Source organism: Haliotis cracherodii, unplaced genomic scaffold (assembly GCF_022045235.1).
Source record: "Haliotis cracherodii isolate W230 unplaced genomic scaffold, xgHalCrac1.p SCAF_14, whole genome shotgun sequence".
Taxonomy (NCBI): domain Eukaryota; kingdom Metazoa; phylum Mollusca; class Gastropoda; order Lepetellida; family Haliotidae; genus Haliotis; species Haliotis cracherodii.
Window position 1 is genome coordinate 25,494,477 of NW_027266269.1, and position 17,687 is coordinate 25,512,163.

General features: G+C 36.3%; 1 protein-coding gene across 1 annotated transcript; it reads left to right on the top strand.

Annotated features, from left to right (window-relative positions):
• The first annotated feature begins 1,371 nt into the window (after nt 1–1,371).
• Nucleotides 1,372–17,166, top strand: LOC139460648 (carbohydrate sulfotransferase 15-like). The gene is made up of 8 exons (XM_071242118.1): nt 1,372–1,420; nt 11,539–11,970; nt 14,241–14,445; nt 14,809–14,922; nt 15,341–15,497; nt 15,856–16,000; nt 16,498–16,639; nt 16,969–17,166. Exons 1-8 carry the CDS (start codon nt 1,403–1,405, stop codon nt 17,130–17,132), a joined length of 1,377 nt encoding a protein of 458 aa, XP_071098219.1. The 5' UTR covers nt 1,372–1,402; the 3' UTR covers nt 17,133–17,166.
• The last annotated feature ends 521 nt before the right edge of the window (nt 17,167–17,687 follow it).

Below are 17,687 nucleotides of genomic sequence, written 5' to 3' on the forward strand. Positions count from 1 at the left end.
TTTGTCGGGGTTTGGTGGATTCGTCATCTTCTTACGACTTTTGTTTATCAATGTAGCAAGAGGCATGGGACTTCAGCTGTTCAGTATTTTCCCAAACATGAAGTAATATCAATCACCTGTAAGTTGTCATAACTTTAATATTAAGGTTGCTATAAGCATAGGACTTTCTTTTTCAAGGTTGTACGACGTTCAGCATGCAGTTTCCAAGCCAGAAGTACGTCATTAAACTGGAAGTGCTTATATCTGTGCTTTTATATAATTATAGGGTATAGCTGGAGGCAGAGGACTAACTTGTACTGTCATTTTGACTGACTTACTGGGGTAGTTTTTAACCAATCGGGGCAGAGGGGTAGCCAAGTGGTTAAAGTGTTCGCTTGTGAAGCCAAAGATCCGGTTCGATTCCCCACATGGGTACAATGTGTGAAGTATGGTGTCCCCCGTCGAGCTATTGCTTGAATATTGCTAAAAATCGGTGTAAAACAATGCTCACTCACTCACTCACTCACTCACTCACTCACAGAAAACATGAGGTCACATGAAGTCTAGCGCCTCATCCCTTTGGTATCAAATAGTGATATACAAGAAATATAAGAATTGACTTTCACTTTAGGTACAGATTTCTGGGTTGACATATTTTTTCAATTTGGGAATCGACACGTAACACATTGTATAAAATCATGATAGTAACATAGGTAAATGTAGCAAAGACCAGTCTCATAAGTCTTACGAGACACAAATGTACATGAAAATATCAAATACTATTAAAATAATGTATATTCTTGTATACACACAAGGTGATTGGACTAGAGAATACATAATAATTGAGATACATCGATTCGAACCCACAACTAACACGGAGCACGGGTGGCCCAGTCGTCTAAGGCGCCGCGATTCGCTGAGCAGAGTTGCGTCCCTTGGGCACGCCAGAAACCTATGATTGTGGGTTCAAATCCCGGTTCGCCCCGAATATGTTTCTAGGTTTGTCAGCACCATACCCGTACTCGTGGGTTTCACCGAAGTGGTAAACGTCTGAGACATGCATCACTTCGGGCTTTCCTTCCACATTAAGCTGACACGCCGCGATATAACTGGAATACAGTTAAAAGCGGCGTTAAACCCAACTAACTCACTCACAACTAACACTTTCTGACAACTACAGTTTGATACACCTGTTCCGTTAAACGACCATGGCGAGAAGACAATATTGACTCCTATCGTAAATGAACCCAACGTTATCTTAGTCACGACACCTGCAAACTGATGTAGACGACATCTGTTGTTGCTGCATACAGGTCGCCAGCTGTTTAAATGTATTGAACATTGCATTCTTATGCAGAAACATGCATATTCGCGTCTTGGGTGAATCAGAAGCATCAGAATAGGTGAACCTGGATGTATTATAATGCCGATGAAGAATTGGGTGAGTAATACTGTTGCCTATGTTCAGCAAAATCTTTCTCTTGAAGATCTGTCCGATATTGCTTTCTATGTAAAGCGTGTTTGAATGTACACGTTCTACTGTTATATCACAATGACACTGAACATATGATCCATATGATATAGTGTGTATTAACATAAGATGGGAACGTGTCTAATATAACTACAGTAGACTACGGTTAAAACGAACACGCTTATAACGAACTGACGGATATAACGAACTTACTTTTTGGTCCGGACTATTTTAGTAGTTATGCTGTATATATGCTTATAACGAACTACGGTTATAACGAACTAAACTTAGTAGTCCCTTTGAGTTCGTTATAACCGTAGTTTACTATAGTATATATAATCAATGTTGTAGAAGTACATGTAATGCACTTAATAGTGTTGTCAACGTTAACTGTGTGGCCACAATAATCAGGACGCACCACCATACATGTACACTCTTCAAAAAAAGAAACAAAAAGTATGGGTTTTTTGCCCAATACGCGTACAGATATCAACTGTGATACAGCAACTGTCAAAGTGGTATTCATCAAACCACCACATAAGTATATGCTAGTACATACATGTATATATGTAGATTTGTACAAGACAAGGGACAGGATGCAAGTGGATCACAAATCAAATATTCATGTCAATAGACCTTAATGTTCGATGCTTAAGTGTGAGCAAACACAGTGATGATGGAGGAAACGGGAAATTTAGCATTTTGCCGTTTTATAGATTGTATACCAATAACAAGCAGCAGAGACTGGAAAAAGAACAAATGTTTATCCAATTGATGAAACACAAACTCTAGAATGTAGCAATACATATGTACATATTACACTGCTACTTTACAAATACTGTCTATATTAATTCAAACGTCTCCCCACAATTGTTAAAATACTTGGTGTCGTCGCTGGATTGTGTACATACATTATTGCGTCACAAGTATGACGTCATTCATATGTCATTGTCAGTTCCACTCAAGAAACTGATATCAAGAAGATTATGGACTAACGTGGACTATACTATTTTAGTATATATATATAAAGCACAGTAAAGTTCTAAGGGACATGAAACAGAAACATATAACTTCATGTCCGTTATTCAGTTATGGTCTGATGAGACTCGTACGTGGAACGAGTTGAAAGGGCTAGCCTATTAAAACTGTGTTCAATCTTACTCCACTAATTTAATTATTACTATATTGTGCCTGAGAGTTAGAATATATATATATATATATATATATATATATATATATATATATATATATATATGATTTGTGTAAGAATCACTTGATAATGTGCACTTGTTTCTTTTCTAATCTGTAATAAACTGACGTCCAAAAGAAACTTTACCAACTGAAAATATAAATTTCAGACAAAGTATAAATTTTTTTTCGATGAAGTCTATCTAAAACACATAACCTAAATACAACAATAGTGTATGCAGAAAATGGTAATCGTTTGTTACATGTTTGCGAGATAACACGCGATAAAGTGAAAAACACGTGCACCACGGACAACTGCAAATGCACGTGCTGGTAAGGGTATAAAACGATTGCAACGGCGAGTCAGACATCCACAGTGATAAAAAACAAAAGAAATGCCACGACTCACAGTCGAACAACGTGAACGAGCCTTGGGTATGGTACAGATGGGAGCCACCCACGCCCATATTGCACGAACCTTCGGTTGCTCCCGTTTTGCCATTACCAACTTGATGCAACGTTACAGACTGACAGGGCGGACCGCTGACAGGCCAAGAACAGGCAGACTCAGGGTGACCACCCCCCATGATGATCGGTACTTGCGTACCTTGCACCTCCGAAATCGCTTCCTGACAGTGACGTCATCGGCGACAAATGCCTTAGGTCACAGGGTTAGTCGACAGACAGTGGCCAGGAGACTCAGGGCTCATGGAATCAGGGCTTTTAGACCATACAGAGAACAGCTATTGACAGCGCAACATCGTCGTCTGCGATTGAGATGGGCCCGGACTGTACGACGTTGGCAACGACGTGACTGGCAGAGGGTTGTCTTCACTGACGAAAGTCGATTCTGTATGTTTAGGGCTGATGGAAGACAACATGTTTACTGCCGAAGGGAAGAACGAACGGCGGCGTGTTGCGTGCAGGAGGTCGTACCATATGGTGGAGGGAGTGTTATGGTGTGGGGAGGGATCTGTGGGCAGGAGAGGACACCGCTGGTCATCGTTGACGGAAACTTGACAGCTCAGCAGTACATGGATAAAATTCTTCCTCCAGTTGTCCTACCATTTCTCCAACAGCAGCCACGTGGTGTCATTTATCAGTATGACAACGCTAGAGCCCATACAGCCAGAATTGTCACTAACTTCCTCTCAGCCAACAACGTCAACGTCCTGCCTTGGCCTGCACGCTCACCCAACATGTCCCCCATAGAACACCTCTGGGACTTGATGGATCGTCGTGTTCGACAACGACCACACTCTCCAGCCAACCGGCAAGAACTGATCTTGGCCCTCCAAGAAGAATGGCGTCAAATCCCATGTGACCTCATCAGACGACTGACTTTTTCTGTGCGTCGAAGAGTTTTTACGTGCATTGAGGCATTTGGTGGCCAATGACTTGTTATTGAACGTGAGCGATTGTGTATGTACTCCGCCTATTGTCCATGATCCATAAAGCTCGAGTTTTGTACCACACCCAACTTCAATACACTTTACTTCATGCATGTATGTGTTGTTGTTTTTGAGCAAGAGTGATTTCAAACTCTGCTAAAGTTTCTTTTGGGCGTCAGTTTAGTTTCTTGTCAGATACTTGTAGGTTGCTTTTCGCCATATGTACATATGACTGAATATCTTCATCAAGAGATAGGTCATCCTTGTTTGATAAAGATTCTACGAAATGAACATTCTTCCCAGGTGTGAACTCTACATCTGCATCATGGATCTGAAATCTTATTCCTATGTGCTGTAGTCTCAGCGGAATAGAATGTAATATTTTCTTGAATCCAACTTCTAGCGGTTTATGATCAGTCCTGACTTTGAAGTTTCTTCTAAAGAGATAGGGGCGGTCGGGTAGCCTAGTGGTAAAAAGCGTTCACTTGTCACGCCGAAGACCCGAGTTCGATTCCCGACATTGGTACAATGTGTGAAGCCCATTTTCTGGTGTCCCCCGCCGTGATATTGCTGGAATATTGCTAAAAGCGGCGTAAAATCAAACTCACTCACTCACTCACTCACTCTAAACAGATAGAAGTTAATGTATCACATTCAAATAGTATGACAAACATCCCCTTTTCTATCTGGGCATAATATCTCTGCAAATTGACTAGAATCAAAAGCGTCTGTTCATTCGTCTTGGAATAGGACCTCACCCAAGATAATTTTTCTATGCATCTGGCTTCTCTGACTTCTTTGGGTCAACATACTGTAACAAAAGGGAGGTGAGGGGTAGCTTGGACTTTGGGTTCAGTTTAAATAGCGGGGCAGGGTAATAATTTGTACAGTCAGCCAGAATCAGTATGTTCATTTAAGGCGTGGACTGACATTGTGGGAGATTTCTTCTCTGGTTGGCGTAAGTTTTTACGTTTATTTGTTTCATGTAGAATTGTATTTTCAAATATAATTATATACATATCTTGATTGTAATAACGATAAGCCACTGTAAAAACAACATATGATTAAAATATAAACAGTTCCACTAAGTAAAATGTAAATCAGAGTATTGATGCATTGTTGTATGTATTGAAAGGTATTGACATATACCTAAGTTACTGTAGTTGCTCATATTATATTGTAGTATCCCGGAACAGGTCGGTTATCCTTATAATACAAGTACGTAGGAGGAAAGAAGTGCCCACGATAGTACGTAGGAGGAAAAACGAACCACCAACATTACGTAAGGAGAGAAGTTCTCCGACACTGCATAAGGAGAGGAGTATCTCCGTTGCGGTCCATGCCATAGGATGAACAAAGCCGTGGCATCCAAGTAACACAGGCACCATCAACTGCGTGGGGAAAACAGACAGACAGACAGACAGGTTGTTTATTTGAGTCTCACCTCACAGAAATAATTACATAAATATATATAAAAGGACATAAAAGTGAGCCACCCGTTAAGAGTTACGAGAGACTTAAAATGTATCACAGTATGTACAGCATAAACATATTGGTGTAAAAGGGGTATGAAAATATACTACCCGTAACTAGCCATATAAAATATTTTTTCTTCGTTGGAGAATTAAAAAGCAGGTTTTGGCTGTAACATATACATAATATTTAAAAAGTACAATAAGTTTATCCGTATTGCATAACTCTAGAAAGTTGGGGGTAGCTAAAACTCACCTTTTCGTATAAACTTTCACGCAAATCATCGTACACAGGGCAATCAAGTAATACATGACATTCATCTTCAATACTTTCCTTACACTGAAAACACACTATTTCATTCACGTTCATATTCGTATATCTGCCTGTTTCCAACTTCAGAGGAGCAGTACCTGATCTAAATTTGGAGAAGGCAGAGCGGTAAGAACGAGGCATATACATACTTACATAACTTTCACATCCATACCCATCTTTAAACATTCTATACGTACGTAATTTGTTACCACCCGTTCTTCCGCCAGGCTTGCATAACCGTTCATTCCAATCAGACACATACTTTCCCATGCATATATCTTGCACACGTACAACTACACTTTTCACGCTTACATTCTCAGAAATATTCAGACCCCATTCGTTCAGCTTTGCCCTCACACGAAAATTCCAGTTTTTCACACGTCCACTAGCATAACGTTCAGACCACATAAAAACATCCTTATTTAATCTAAGGAACATTTTAGTAAAACGACAATATTGTCTAACAATACACATCCACTGTCTAACTATCGGAGGAATCCATGCCATATCTCCATTAACAGCAACATTTCGGGCGTATTTACCCAACCCTAAGAAAAATCTCAATGAACGATGGTGAAAGGCATTTACAGAAGAAATGTCTCGATGACCCCAGATAGATGCCCCTTAACTCAAGACTGGCCAAACCATCGTATCATACAATTTGGAATAAGTAGTGGATTGCATACCTCAAATTGCCTTATATTAACATATAAGAAGACCTAATGCTCTGTCAGCCGATTTAGCTGCTGCTTTTGCCATAGCATTGTAGTCAAGATGTTCCGTGAGCAGTAGGCCTAGATAATTATAACAATCATCAATGTCTAAAACAGAGTTACCAATATTAAAAAAAGCTGCTCTTGGAACATTTACTTTTCTAAAGTGTACAATCTTGGACTTGTCATTATTAATAAGGATACTATTATCAACACACCATGTATTCATAACATGTAATAGACGATTCAAATCATCTGCCGATTTTGCAAGTAAAATAAGATCATCAGCACATGCTAAGGCTGCAATAGTAATATCATCAACACAAATACCAATACCAGTTTCATTTAGCTTGTAAAGCAAATCATTAATAAAATAGTTAAACAGAATTGGCGAAAGTAAACATCCTTGTTTTAAACCACGATTAACATTAAACCAGGGTGTAAGCATACCATTTATACGTACACTGCATTTCACATTATCATATAAAAAATGAAGTGCTAGAAACTTTTTCCCTTTCACACCAATGTTACATAATTTCTCCCACAGCACACCTCTGTTAATGCTATCATACGCTTTATGAAAGTCAATAAAAGCAGAAAAAGTGTTTTTTTTAATACATTTTCTAGTTTCAATAAAAGAACAAACAGAGTAAATATGATCCGTAGTTGATCTACGTTTCCGGAACCCATTTTGTGCATCATTTAGAGCTCCTGTGCTTTCAGCCCAAGATTGCAGACGGTTATTTAAAATATTACAATATAATTTGTACATACAATTGGTGAGGGTCAAACCTCTATATGATAAAGGATCCGCAGGATCTAAAGTAGAACACTTTGGTATGGGGTTAATTATGCCCTTTAACCACTATGCAGGGATTCCCCCTGTGCTAAAACATATATTAAAGATATTGTGCATCGCCTGGGTGTAAAGATCACCACTCTCTATTGCGAGGATATATCCTCTTGTGACCTGAACAGTGACATTAGAAATTCTTGAGTTTATGTACATAACTGATGAGAAAGTGATAGCAGAGAGGATTTTTTGTTGTTGTATATATGTACATCCATGATGTTATTAATGTGTATTAGTTGTGTTATTATAGAACATTTGTATTATTGTTGTGTTAGTATTGTTAGAAGTAGACTATAAGTATTAGTATAGCAGTATCTTGATATTTGTATTGTTAGTAGTAAGATATAAGTATTAGTATAGCAGTATCTTGATATTTGTATTGTTAGAAGTAGACTATAAGTATTAGTATAGCAGTATCTTGATATTTGTATTGTTAGTAGTAAGATATAAGTATTAGTATAGCAGTATCTTGATATTTGTATTGTAAGTAGTAAGATATAAGTATTAGTATAGCAGTATCTTGATATTTGTATTGTTAGTAGTAAGATATAAGTATTAGTATAGCAGTATCTTGATATTTGTATTGTTAGTAGTAAGATATAAGTATCAGTATAGCAGTATCTGGATATTTGTATTGTTAGTAGTAAGATATAAGTATTAGTATAGCAGTATCTTGATATTTGTATTGTTAGTAGTAAGATATAAGTATTAGTATAGCAGTATCTGGATATTTGTATTGTTAGTAGTAAGATATAAGTATTAGTATAGCAGTATCTGGATATTTGTATTGTTAGTAGTAAGATATAAGTATTAGTATAGCAGTATCTTGATATTTGTATTGTTAGTAGTGAGATATAAGTATTAGTATAGCAGTATCTGGATATTTGTATTGTTAGTAGTAAGATATAAGTATTAGTATAGCAGTATCTGGATATTTGTATTGTTAGTAGTAAGATATAAGTATTAGTATAGCAGTATCTTGATATTTGTATTGTTAGTAGTAAGATATAAGTATTAGTATAGCAGTATCTTGATATTTGTATTGTTAGTAGTAAGATATAAGTATTAGTATAGCAGTATCTTGATATTTGTATTGTTAGAAGTAGACTATAAGTATTAGTATAGCAGTATCTTGATATTTGTATTGTTAGTAGTAAGGTATAAGTATTAGTATAGCAGTATCTTGATATTTGTATTGTTAGAAGTAGACTATAAGTATTAGTATAGCAGTATCTTGATATTTGTATTGTTAGAAGTAAGATATAAGTATTAGTATAGCAGTATCTTGATATTTGTATTGTTAGTAGTAAGATATAAGTATTAGTATAGCAGTATCTTGATATTTGTATTGTTAGTAGTAAGATATAAGTATCAGTATAGCAGTATCTGGATATTTGTATTGTTAGTAGTAAGATATAAGTATCAGTATAGCAGTATCTTGATATTTGTATTGTTAGTAGTAAGATATAAGTACCAGTATAGCAGTATCTTGATATTTGTATTGTTAGTAGTAAGATATAAGTATAAGTATAGCAGTATCTTGATATTTGTATCGTTAGTAGTAAGATATAAGTATTAGTATAGCAGTATCTTGATATTTGTATTGTTAGTAGTAAGATATAAGTACCAGTATAGCAGTATCTGGATATTTGTATTGTTAGTAGTAAGATATAAGTATTAGAAGTAGATATTAGTATTGTTATTATTAGGACTTTCGTATTAGAAGTAGATATTAGTATTGTTATTATTAGGACATTCGTATTAGAAGTAGATATTAGTATTGTTATTATTAGGACATTCGTATTAGAAGTAGATATTAGTATTGTTATTATTAGGACATTCGTATTAGAAGTAGATATTAGTATTGTTATTATTAGGACTTTCGTATTAGAAGTAGATATTAGTATTGTTATTATTAGGACATTCGTATTAAAAGTAGATATTAGTATTGTTATTATTAGGACATTCGTATTAGAAGTAGATATTAGTATTGTTATTATTAGGACATTCGTATTAGAAGTAGATATTAGTATTGTTATTATTAGGACATTCGTATTAGAAGTAGATATTAGTATTGTTATTATTAGGACATTCGTATTAGAAGTAGATATTAGTATTGTTATTATTAGGACATTCGTATTAGAAGTAGATATTAGTATTGTTATTATTAGGACATTCGTATTAGAAGTAGATATTAGTATTGTTATTATTAGGACATTCGTATTAGTAGTAGATATAAGTATTGTTATTATTAGGACATTAGTATTAGAAGTAGATATTAGTATTGTTATTATTAGGACATTAGTATTAGTAGTAGATATTAGTATTGTTATTATTAGGACATTCGTATTAGTAGTAGATATTAGTATGTTAGTGGTAGGACATTCGTATTAGTAGTAGATATTAGTATTGTTATTATTAGGACATTCGTATTAGAAGTAGATATTAGTATTGTTATTATTAGGACATTCGTATTAGAAGTAGATATTAGTATTGTTATTATTAGGACATTCGTATTAGTAGTAGATATTAGTATTGTTATTATTAGGACATTCGTATTAGAAGTAGATATTAGTATTGTTATTATTAGGACATTCGTATTAGAAGTAGATATTAGTATTGTTATTATTAGGACATTCGTATAAGAAGTAGATATTAGTATTGTTATTATTAGGACATTCGTATTAGTAGTAGATATTAGTATTGTTATTATTAGGACATTCGTATTAGAAGTAGATATTAGTATTGTTATTATTAGGACATTCGTATTAGAAGTAGATATTAGTATTGTTATTATTAGGACATTCGTATTAGAAGTAGATATTAGTATTGTTATTATTAGGACATTCGTATTAGTAGTAGATATTAGTATTGTTATTATTAGGACATTCGTATTAGAAGTAGATATTAGTATTGTTATTATTAGGACATTCGTATTAGAAGTAGATATTAGTATTGTTATTATTAGGACATTCGTATAAGAAGTAGATATTAGTATTGTTATTATTAGGACATTCGTATTAGTAGTAGATATTAGTATTGTTATTATTAGGACATTCGTATTAGAAGTAGATATTAGTATTGTTATTATTAGGACATTCGTATTAGTAGTAGATATTAGTATTGTTATTATTAGGACATTCGTATTAGAAGTAGATATTAGTATTGTTATTATTAGGACATTAGTATTAGAAGTAGGAGAGGATAAGTTACGCTAGTTTAGTTAGTTGTGTTAGTTATTTTGGAATTAGTTTGCATTTAAGTATTGTTATTGGGGTTTAAAGTTAACTTAAGGGAGGGAATAAAAACTTATTTATTAAAACTTGTGGTTGATTCAATACGGGACAGGTCGTACCATGCGTTTAATGTGCATCAAACTTGCATCAGGTTAATGTCGCAGTTGTAAAAAGATGTTGATCATCCGTACTATCTTATCATCAGTTTCATAGGGCTGAAATATTGCCGATGTGACGTTAAATATAAATATATCATGAGTTTCATAGGGCTGAAATATTGCCGATGTGACGTTAAATATACATATATCATGAGTTTCATATGGCTGAAATATTGCCGATGTGACGTTAAATATACATATATCATGAGTTTCATAGGGCTGAAATATTGCCGATGTGACGTTAAATATACATATATCATGAGTTTCATAGGGCTGAAATATTGCCGATGTGACGTTAAATATACATATATCATGAGTTTCATATGGCTGAAATATTGCCGATGTGACGTTAAATATACATATATCATGAGTTTCATAGGGCTGAAATATTGCCGATGTGACGTTAAATATAAATATATCATGAGTTTCATAGTGCTGAAATATTGCCGATGTGACGTTAAATATGAATATATCATTAGTTTCATATGGCTGAAATATTGCCGATGTGACGTTAAATATACATATATCATGAGTTTCATAGGGCTGAATATTGCCGATGTGACGTTAAATATAAATATATCATTAGTTTCATATGGCTGAAATATTGCCGATGTGACGTTAAATATACATATATCTTGAGTTTCATATGGCTGAAATATTGCCGATGTGACGTTAAATATGAATATATTATTAGTTTCAACTCTAACTTCTTATTGATTCTCGGTTTTTTTTCAAAATCATAAGCAATGTTTCTCTACTTTCAGAATAGGAGAAAGTGCACTATTGCAGTCTTCATATTGGTAACTGCGTTCTTTCTAACCGGACGGTACTCTGACATGTACAACTTCAACTTCCTTTCTGCAACGTGGGATCACACGGATACAGAGGGTCGTGCAATCAGTCAGACAGATACAGAGGACCGTGCAATCAGTCAGACAGATACAAAGGGCCGTGCAATCAGTCAGACAGATAAAGATGGCCGTGCAATCAGTCAGACAGATACAGAGGGCCGTGCAATCAGTCAGACAGATACAGAGGGCCGTGCAATCAGTCAGACAGATACAGAGGGCCGTGCAATCAGTCAGACAGATACAGATGGCAGTGCAATCAATCTGGCCTGTCCCTGGAACGGGAGTTCACCGCCACTTGGCGATACGACAAAGAAGAAATATGAAATACATGATTTATTCAGAGTTGTAGGTTCATATAATATTTATCTTTAGAAAATGTTTTCCGAAGGGTCTATTTTCTGATATTCTCCACAAATAGAATATTCAGTGAAATACAACATGTCTTTAAGTGGCTTTTAGAAGTTGGTATGATGACCAAGGGAGATAGTTCTATGGATATGCAACTTCTTTATTACAATGAATGTGACGTTACAGCGTAGATATTAACACCGTCATCAAGCAAGGCATGTGCAGAACTGTTAAGTAGGAAGGTTATATACATGTGGATAGTTGATGTTTGTACAAGGATGAATGATGATATGTTGATGTTTACGGATAAGGCTGAAGTATGAGGCGTGATGTTGTTCATATTGGAATAAATAGGATTAACAGGGCATGATAGCAAAAACAATACAGTGATTTGTGTGTATAAGTTGATTCGAGGGCAGTATGAGATGAGATGGATTAAGATACATATCTATACAGACAATGAAAATGAGATTAAGACTGTTTAGTGATGAGCTCATAGAGGCCGTTGGGGTGTGATAACCTTGATCTCTGTTGATGGCTGGTTGGCGTCCTTTGATGAGGATGGCCCATGACCTCGAGGAGTTTCGTTATCTTGAAGTTGGTATGGCTTTCGATGAGTACCTTGATGTTGTGCCAATGAATTTTGTGGTCAGAGATGGCGGATATAGAGTCTTTACTGAGGATTGATGTTCCTATTTTTTTTATTCGGAGAGGCCTTGATGTTTCCCAAATAAGATTTATGATAATAACATATAATGTGGTAAACTTCAACGGTGGGATCATCTGGTGTTGTTGAAGGTCTGCCTTTGTCTTTGAGAATGTTCTGGGTGTTTTTCGTCCTTTCTGGACACTACATCAATGTTGGCTTGGTGTTTAAGTAGTCAGCTGATTTGAGGGCTTGCTGTGTCTATGTTGGGCAGGCTGGTGACAAGGAGCTGTCTGGTGGTGTGGGTCTTGTCTCTAGTGTTGCGGGTGGTGTTGATGGTCTGGTCTACTGGTCTGGCAGGATAGTTGTTGACGATTTTGAAGGTGATGCAGTTCGGCTTCAAGGTGTTCTGATGTGGAGCAGGTGTTCGTGGCTCGTCGGTCTTAGGTTGCTATCATACTTCACTTGACTTGTGTGGGATGGTTTGATGAGTGGTGAATGCACTGGTCAGTATGGGATGGTCTGCGATACACGCTTGTCTGGAGATTGTGACTGGTTGTCAGTTTCTTCTTCCGCGGTGAACTGCATGTCTGAAAGTTGGTGAGTTTTCCAAGACTCATGTAAATTCCAAAGTGTGCACCATGGCAATCTGAAAGCTTTGTTTGAAAAGGAATCATTAATCATGTGCAGCTGACACAGCAAGAAATCTAGGTGATATATGCTGGAAGCTATAAACATCTACATACATCATATTGTTGTTTGCATGAACGTACACTGTAATATGGAGGAAGCTATAAACAATAACTTTAATAAAAACTCAGGAACAAAGGTTCTTGTGACATGATATAAAACAAGAACCTGATCAATGTAGACGCACACATCTGAAAGGATTCATAATTTCAAACAGACAATAGGCAAGTAAAACAAGTTTACACATTTAACGACAATTGCCTATCACAGAAATGACGTTATGATAAAAAAAAGATTGCAAGAACAGAATTGTCAACTCACACGTCAGTAGTGTGTCCCCGTCTCGCTTGGATGCATGCACTGCATCTCCCCCGCATTGAACAGATCAAACAGCTGACACAGAATTGTGGGATGGCATCCCATATCTCCATCAGCCTGTCTCTCAGTTCCTGTAATGTAGTCGGAGCGCGTGGCAAACGTCGGAGATGGCAATGGGATCACAAATTTTCAAATTTTCGTATCCGGTTTGAACACCAGAAAGGTTTTTCTTGTATGTAACCGACTGGAAAGGGGTTGTTGCTGATATTATTTTGCTGTTTGCACGAATGTGTGCAACAGTATGCTGGACGCACTAAATATCTATCTGCATACTCTAGTTTCCTGTTTGCATGGACGTATACCATAATATTCTAGAAACTATAAAAATACATTTTGTTGTTGTTTGCATGAATGTTTGCTGCAGTATGCTAGACGCTATATACATCCATATACATAAATTATGTAGCTGTTTTTATGGATGTAAACGTAGGCGCTATAACTTATACTACCAAATCATATGCTTACAAAGTCTTATATGGGTTGTTGAGCAATTTCTGTCTTCTAACAAATGGTTGGTCCCTTAAGTTCGAAAATGTTTCTCTTTTTGTTTCAGAAGATACCTGATTTCCTGCCAAACTATAAGAATCCATGTTGGAGGAAATCCAGCAGCACCAATTTGGTATGTCTACCGTACTTTCATCTTATCGGGTTTCCCAAGTGTGGAACGACCTTCACCTTCAGTACCATGATTGGTCATCCGGAGGTGGCCAAGGGTAAGTGGAAGGAACCTCACTGGATTTCAAGACACCGATTTGAAGGTAAGTGTTGTTATTTTTTATATACCCTATAAATTTTTAATTTTGTATCAGCGATTTAAGCTGAGAGTACATATAGGTAAACGAGTGAACAATAAGAAACATGTTATAATGCACGATGTTCTGTCCTTGTTGCCCTACTAACCTGTTTTACAAGCATATATATACTGTCAGTCGGGAAATGGAAAAAATTCCAACCTTCATTTCGAAAAGTCAGTATGATGCAAACCAGCATGCACTAGTCTCCGTATACCGCACGTTATCCCATCAGCAACTGGAAGGACAGTTTGGAACGATGGACAGAATGTTACACTATGAATATCCCATTTTTCGTACCAGACTTTACATAATATTCTTTATTTTCAGACAGCTCACATTTGCAAAGTTACTTGGACATCTTCTCACCAGCTGCAAGACGGATAGAGAGCAATGTATCTACTGATTCCCATGCAGGCAAAAAGTTCCACCCCATCATAACAGGTATAGACCTTCACAAAGTAATTTTAACATTAATTACAATATTTTGCCAGGGTGGTCTACTCTCCTTGAATATGCTGATATGGACCGATATCATACCCCAACAGCAGGAATCTGAAGCTAGATTTCGATCCAATTGAGCATCCAAGGTAACAAGATTGCACCTATTCCGCCAAGCTCATCAGGGAAAATGGGCTGCCATTCCAAAAGGTACCCGCAGGCTTAATATCTGTGCAATGACAGGAGGTGTCCTGCAGTTATTTCTCCATTCGGCAAAGGCTTCTAAATTCTTCATTGACGTTTGCTGAACTCTGTTTCCAAGCCGGGTACTTAAGCCTTCTGGCCATCACTGATCAGTTATCTTGAAAAAATGGTGCATTTATGTTTTTGGAGAGTATAAATTGATTGAACTTGCTTCAAGGTGATGGTTCGGCCTCAACTGCTTGGCATAATCCCAACTGGCGTAACCTTCCCGGGAACTACAACTGTACAGAGCCTCGCGTCCTCACCCCGCACTATATCCACCATCTCAACCCCTCCACTAAAATTATCATCGTCGTCAGAAACCCAACAGACAGGTCAGGTTCTTATCTCTAGTAAATTGAACGATGTTCCCATCTTTTATACCTTACCTACGAAGTCCCAGTTACAGTAATTGATGTTACAAGAATGGATTGTGACGCATGCCATATTGACGTGTTTTGCTTTATAAGACATTTAAACCACTAAATGCATAAACTCAGCATATGTACCTTTGATAAAATCGTTTCGCATAATATTCAAATGATATTGCCATCGTCGCAATGGCAGTAGAATAATATATTTCAGCTATTTCAATGAAAAAATAGAATGGACTATTTGATAAGACAATAAATTGATTCCCGTGTTTAACATTTGCGTCAACTGTTCATAGCTATTTCCAAATACTCACTTTAGGATCATATCTGGGTACAACTACTTTACACCTGGTCACATAACAGCAGAGAGCTTCCATCAGAAAATGGTCGATGAGTTGAGAACGTTTGAAGATTGTTGTTCAAAGTACTCCTTGAGGACCTGTGCATACAACGACAACATTAGGGTAGGGTGTATTTTGATGTAGCCTTATATTTTAAGTATGTTTCATTTTATAAGTATATCCGAAAAAACAGTTTCTTTTGACACCCTTCTTCCAAGTGTTGTGTTCATAAATCCTGACCATGATATGTTTAGATAACATATACTTTTGTAGTGTTTAGTCACCATTATACAGAAGAAAGGAGGTTATTCAGTATGCCCATTTGAGCATATTCTTGAGCGCAACATTTGTGTTGTCACGCGAGAATCTTCTGGTGCCTTGATGCAGTATGCCCCCTTTGAACAGTGTCTTGTGCATTACATTTGTGTTGTCACATAGGGATCTTTAAGAGGTCTTGTCCAATGCGACCCTTTGATAAGATTCTTGTGTCAAGTAATTTTGAAACACGTACATTCACTTAATTGCATTGACCACCTCTAATATGTTCCATATTTAAGATATATATTAATAATGACGTTGACTTACATTTGTCACATATATCTTCTTCATATCATTGTCAGCTGCCGATCGGCCTATACCACGTGTTCATCAGCGACTGGATGAAAGTTTTCCCTGAAGACCAGATCCTGCTCGTCAGATTGGAAGACATGCACGAGGATCCTTACACAATGTTTTCAAAAATATTTCAGTTTCTCGGCCTACGTAAGACACAGTTGGTATAATATTGTTGATTGAAACACACCCAAAGAAAGAAAAATACCTTGCAACAATATAATTTTTGTGGCAGGCAAGTTATATTTTTTCAATACTCTGGAACAATATTATTATAATTATTATTGAAGTTTCGGGAACAGTTTATTTGTTTTGATACAGTCCCCACACCCCACACCCCACACCCCACACCCAGAATATGAAATGGTGGGTGCCTTATAAGTATTGGTATTTATATTTGTGCTGTCAACGAAGTACTGCAGTCACGAATTGTTTATATGGTATGCGTAAATGTGTCTTGAACATGTTATTTTCTTCAGGTCATCTCTCAAGATCCGACCTACAAGAAATCCTCAAAAAGAGCAAGATGAATGACAAAGAAAAGAAGTTTCAGGCAAAGAACGAGACACGTCGTCTTCTTGGTGACTTTTATAGACCCCACAACATACAGCTTTCAAAATTCAAGATCCCCATCTATATTTAAATACACACGACAACTTGTACCTTGATTAGCTTTAGTGGTGGAACATTAAATTTATATTTATACAGGTAATATTATGTTATAAATTTACAGCTGTTGTGTAGTAAATACAACAGGCAAAAACCCTTTCCATATTCATAAGAAATATCTGCTAAAAGCAGAGTTGAATTTACGATCCCAACGAATACCGTGAGCATGTATTCTTGAATCACAATCAAGTCGTGTTCATTTCAGTGTTTTGTCACAATTATTTGAAGATACACCTTTTGCATTCATCTCAAGACCCACGGAATTATTAAGATGCTACGTTTGAAAAGGGGTGATTTGGATAACTGTTGCTAAATTGATTTAATTTATGCAGTAAGAATAGCATATAATAAAATATGTCAAATGGCTGTCTGCGAAATTCTTAAACCAAACCCCAATTCCGCGCATACAGATGGACCTTTTTCTATACAATCACATTTCTCATAAAGCCAATTTTCTGGTCCATAAAGTAAAATTGACAATATCATTGTATATAAAATTTGAAAGTATAACTTACAGGGCAGATGTTCA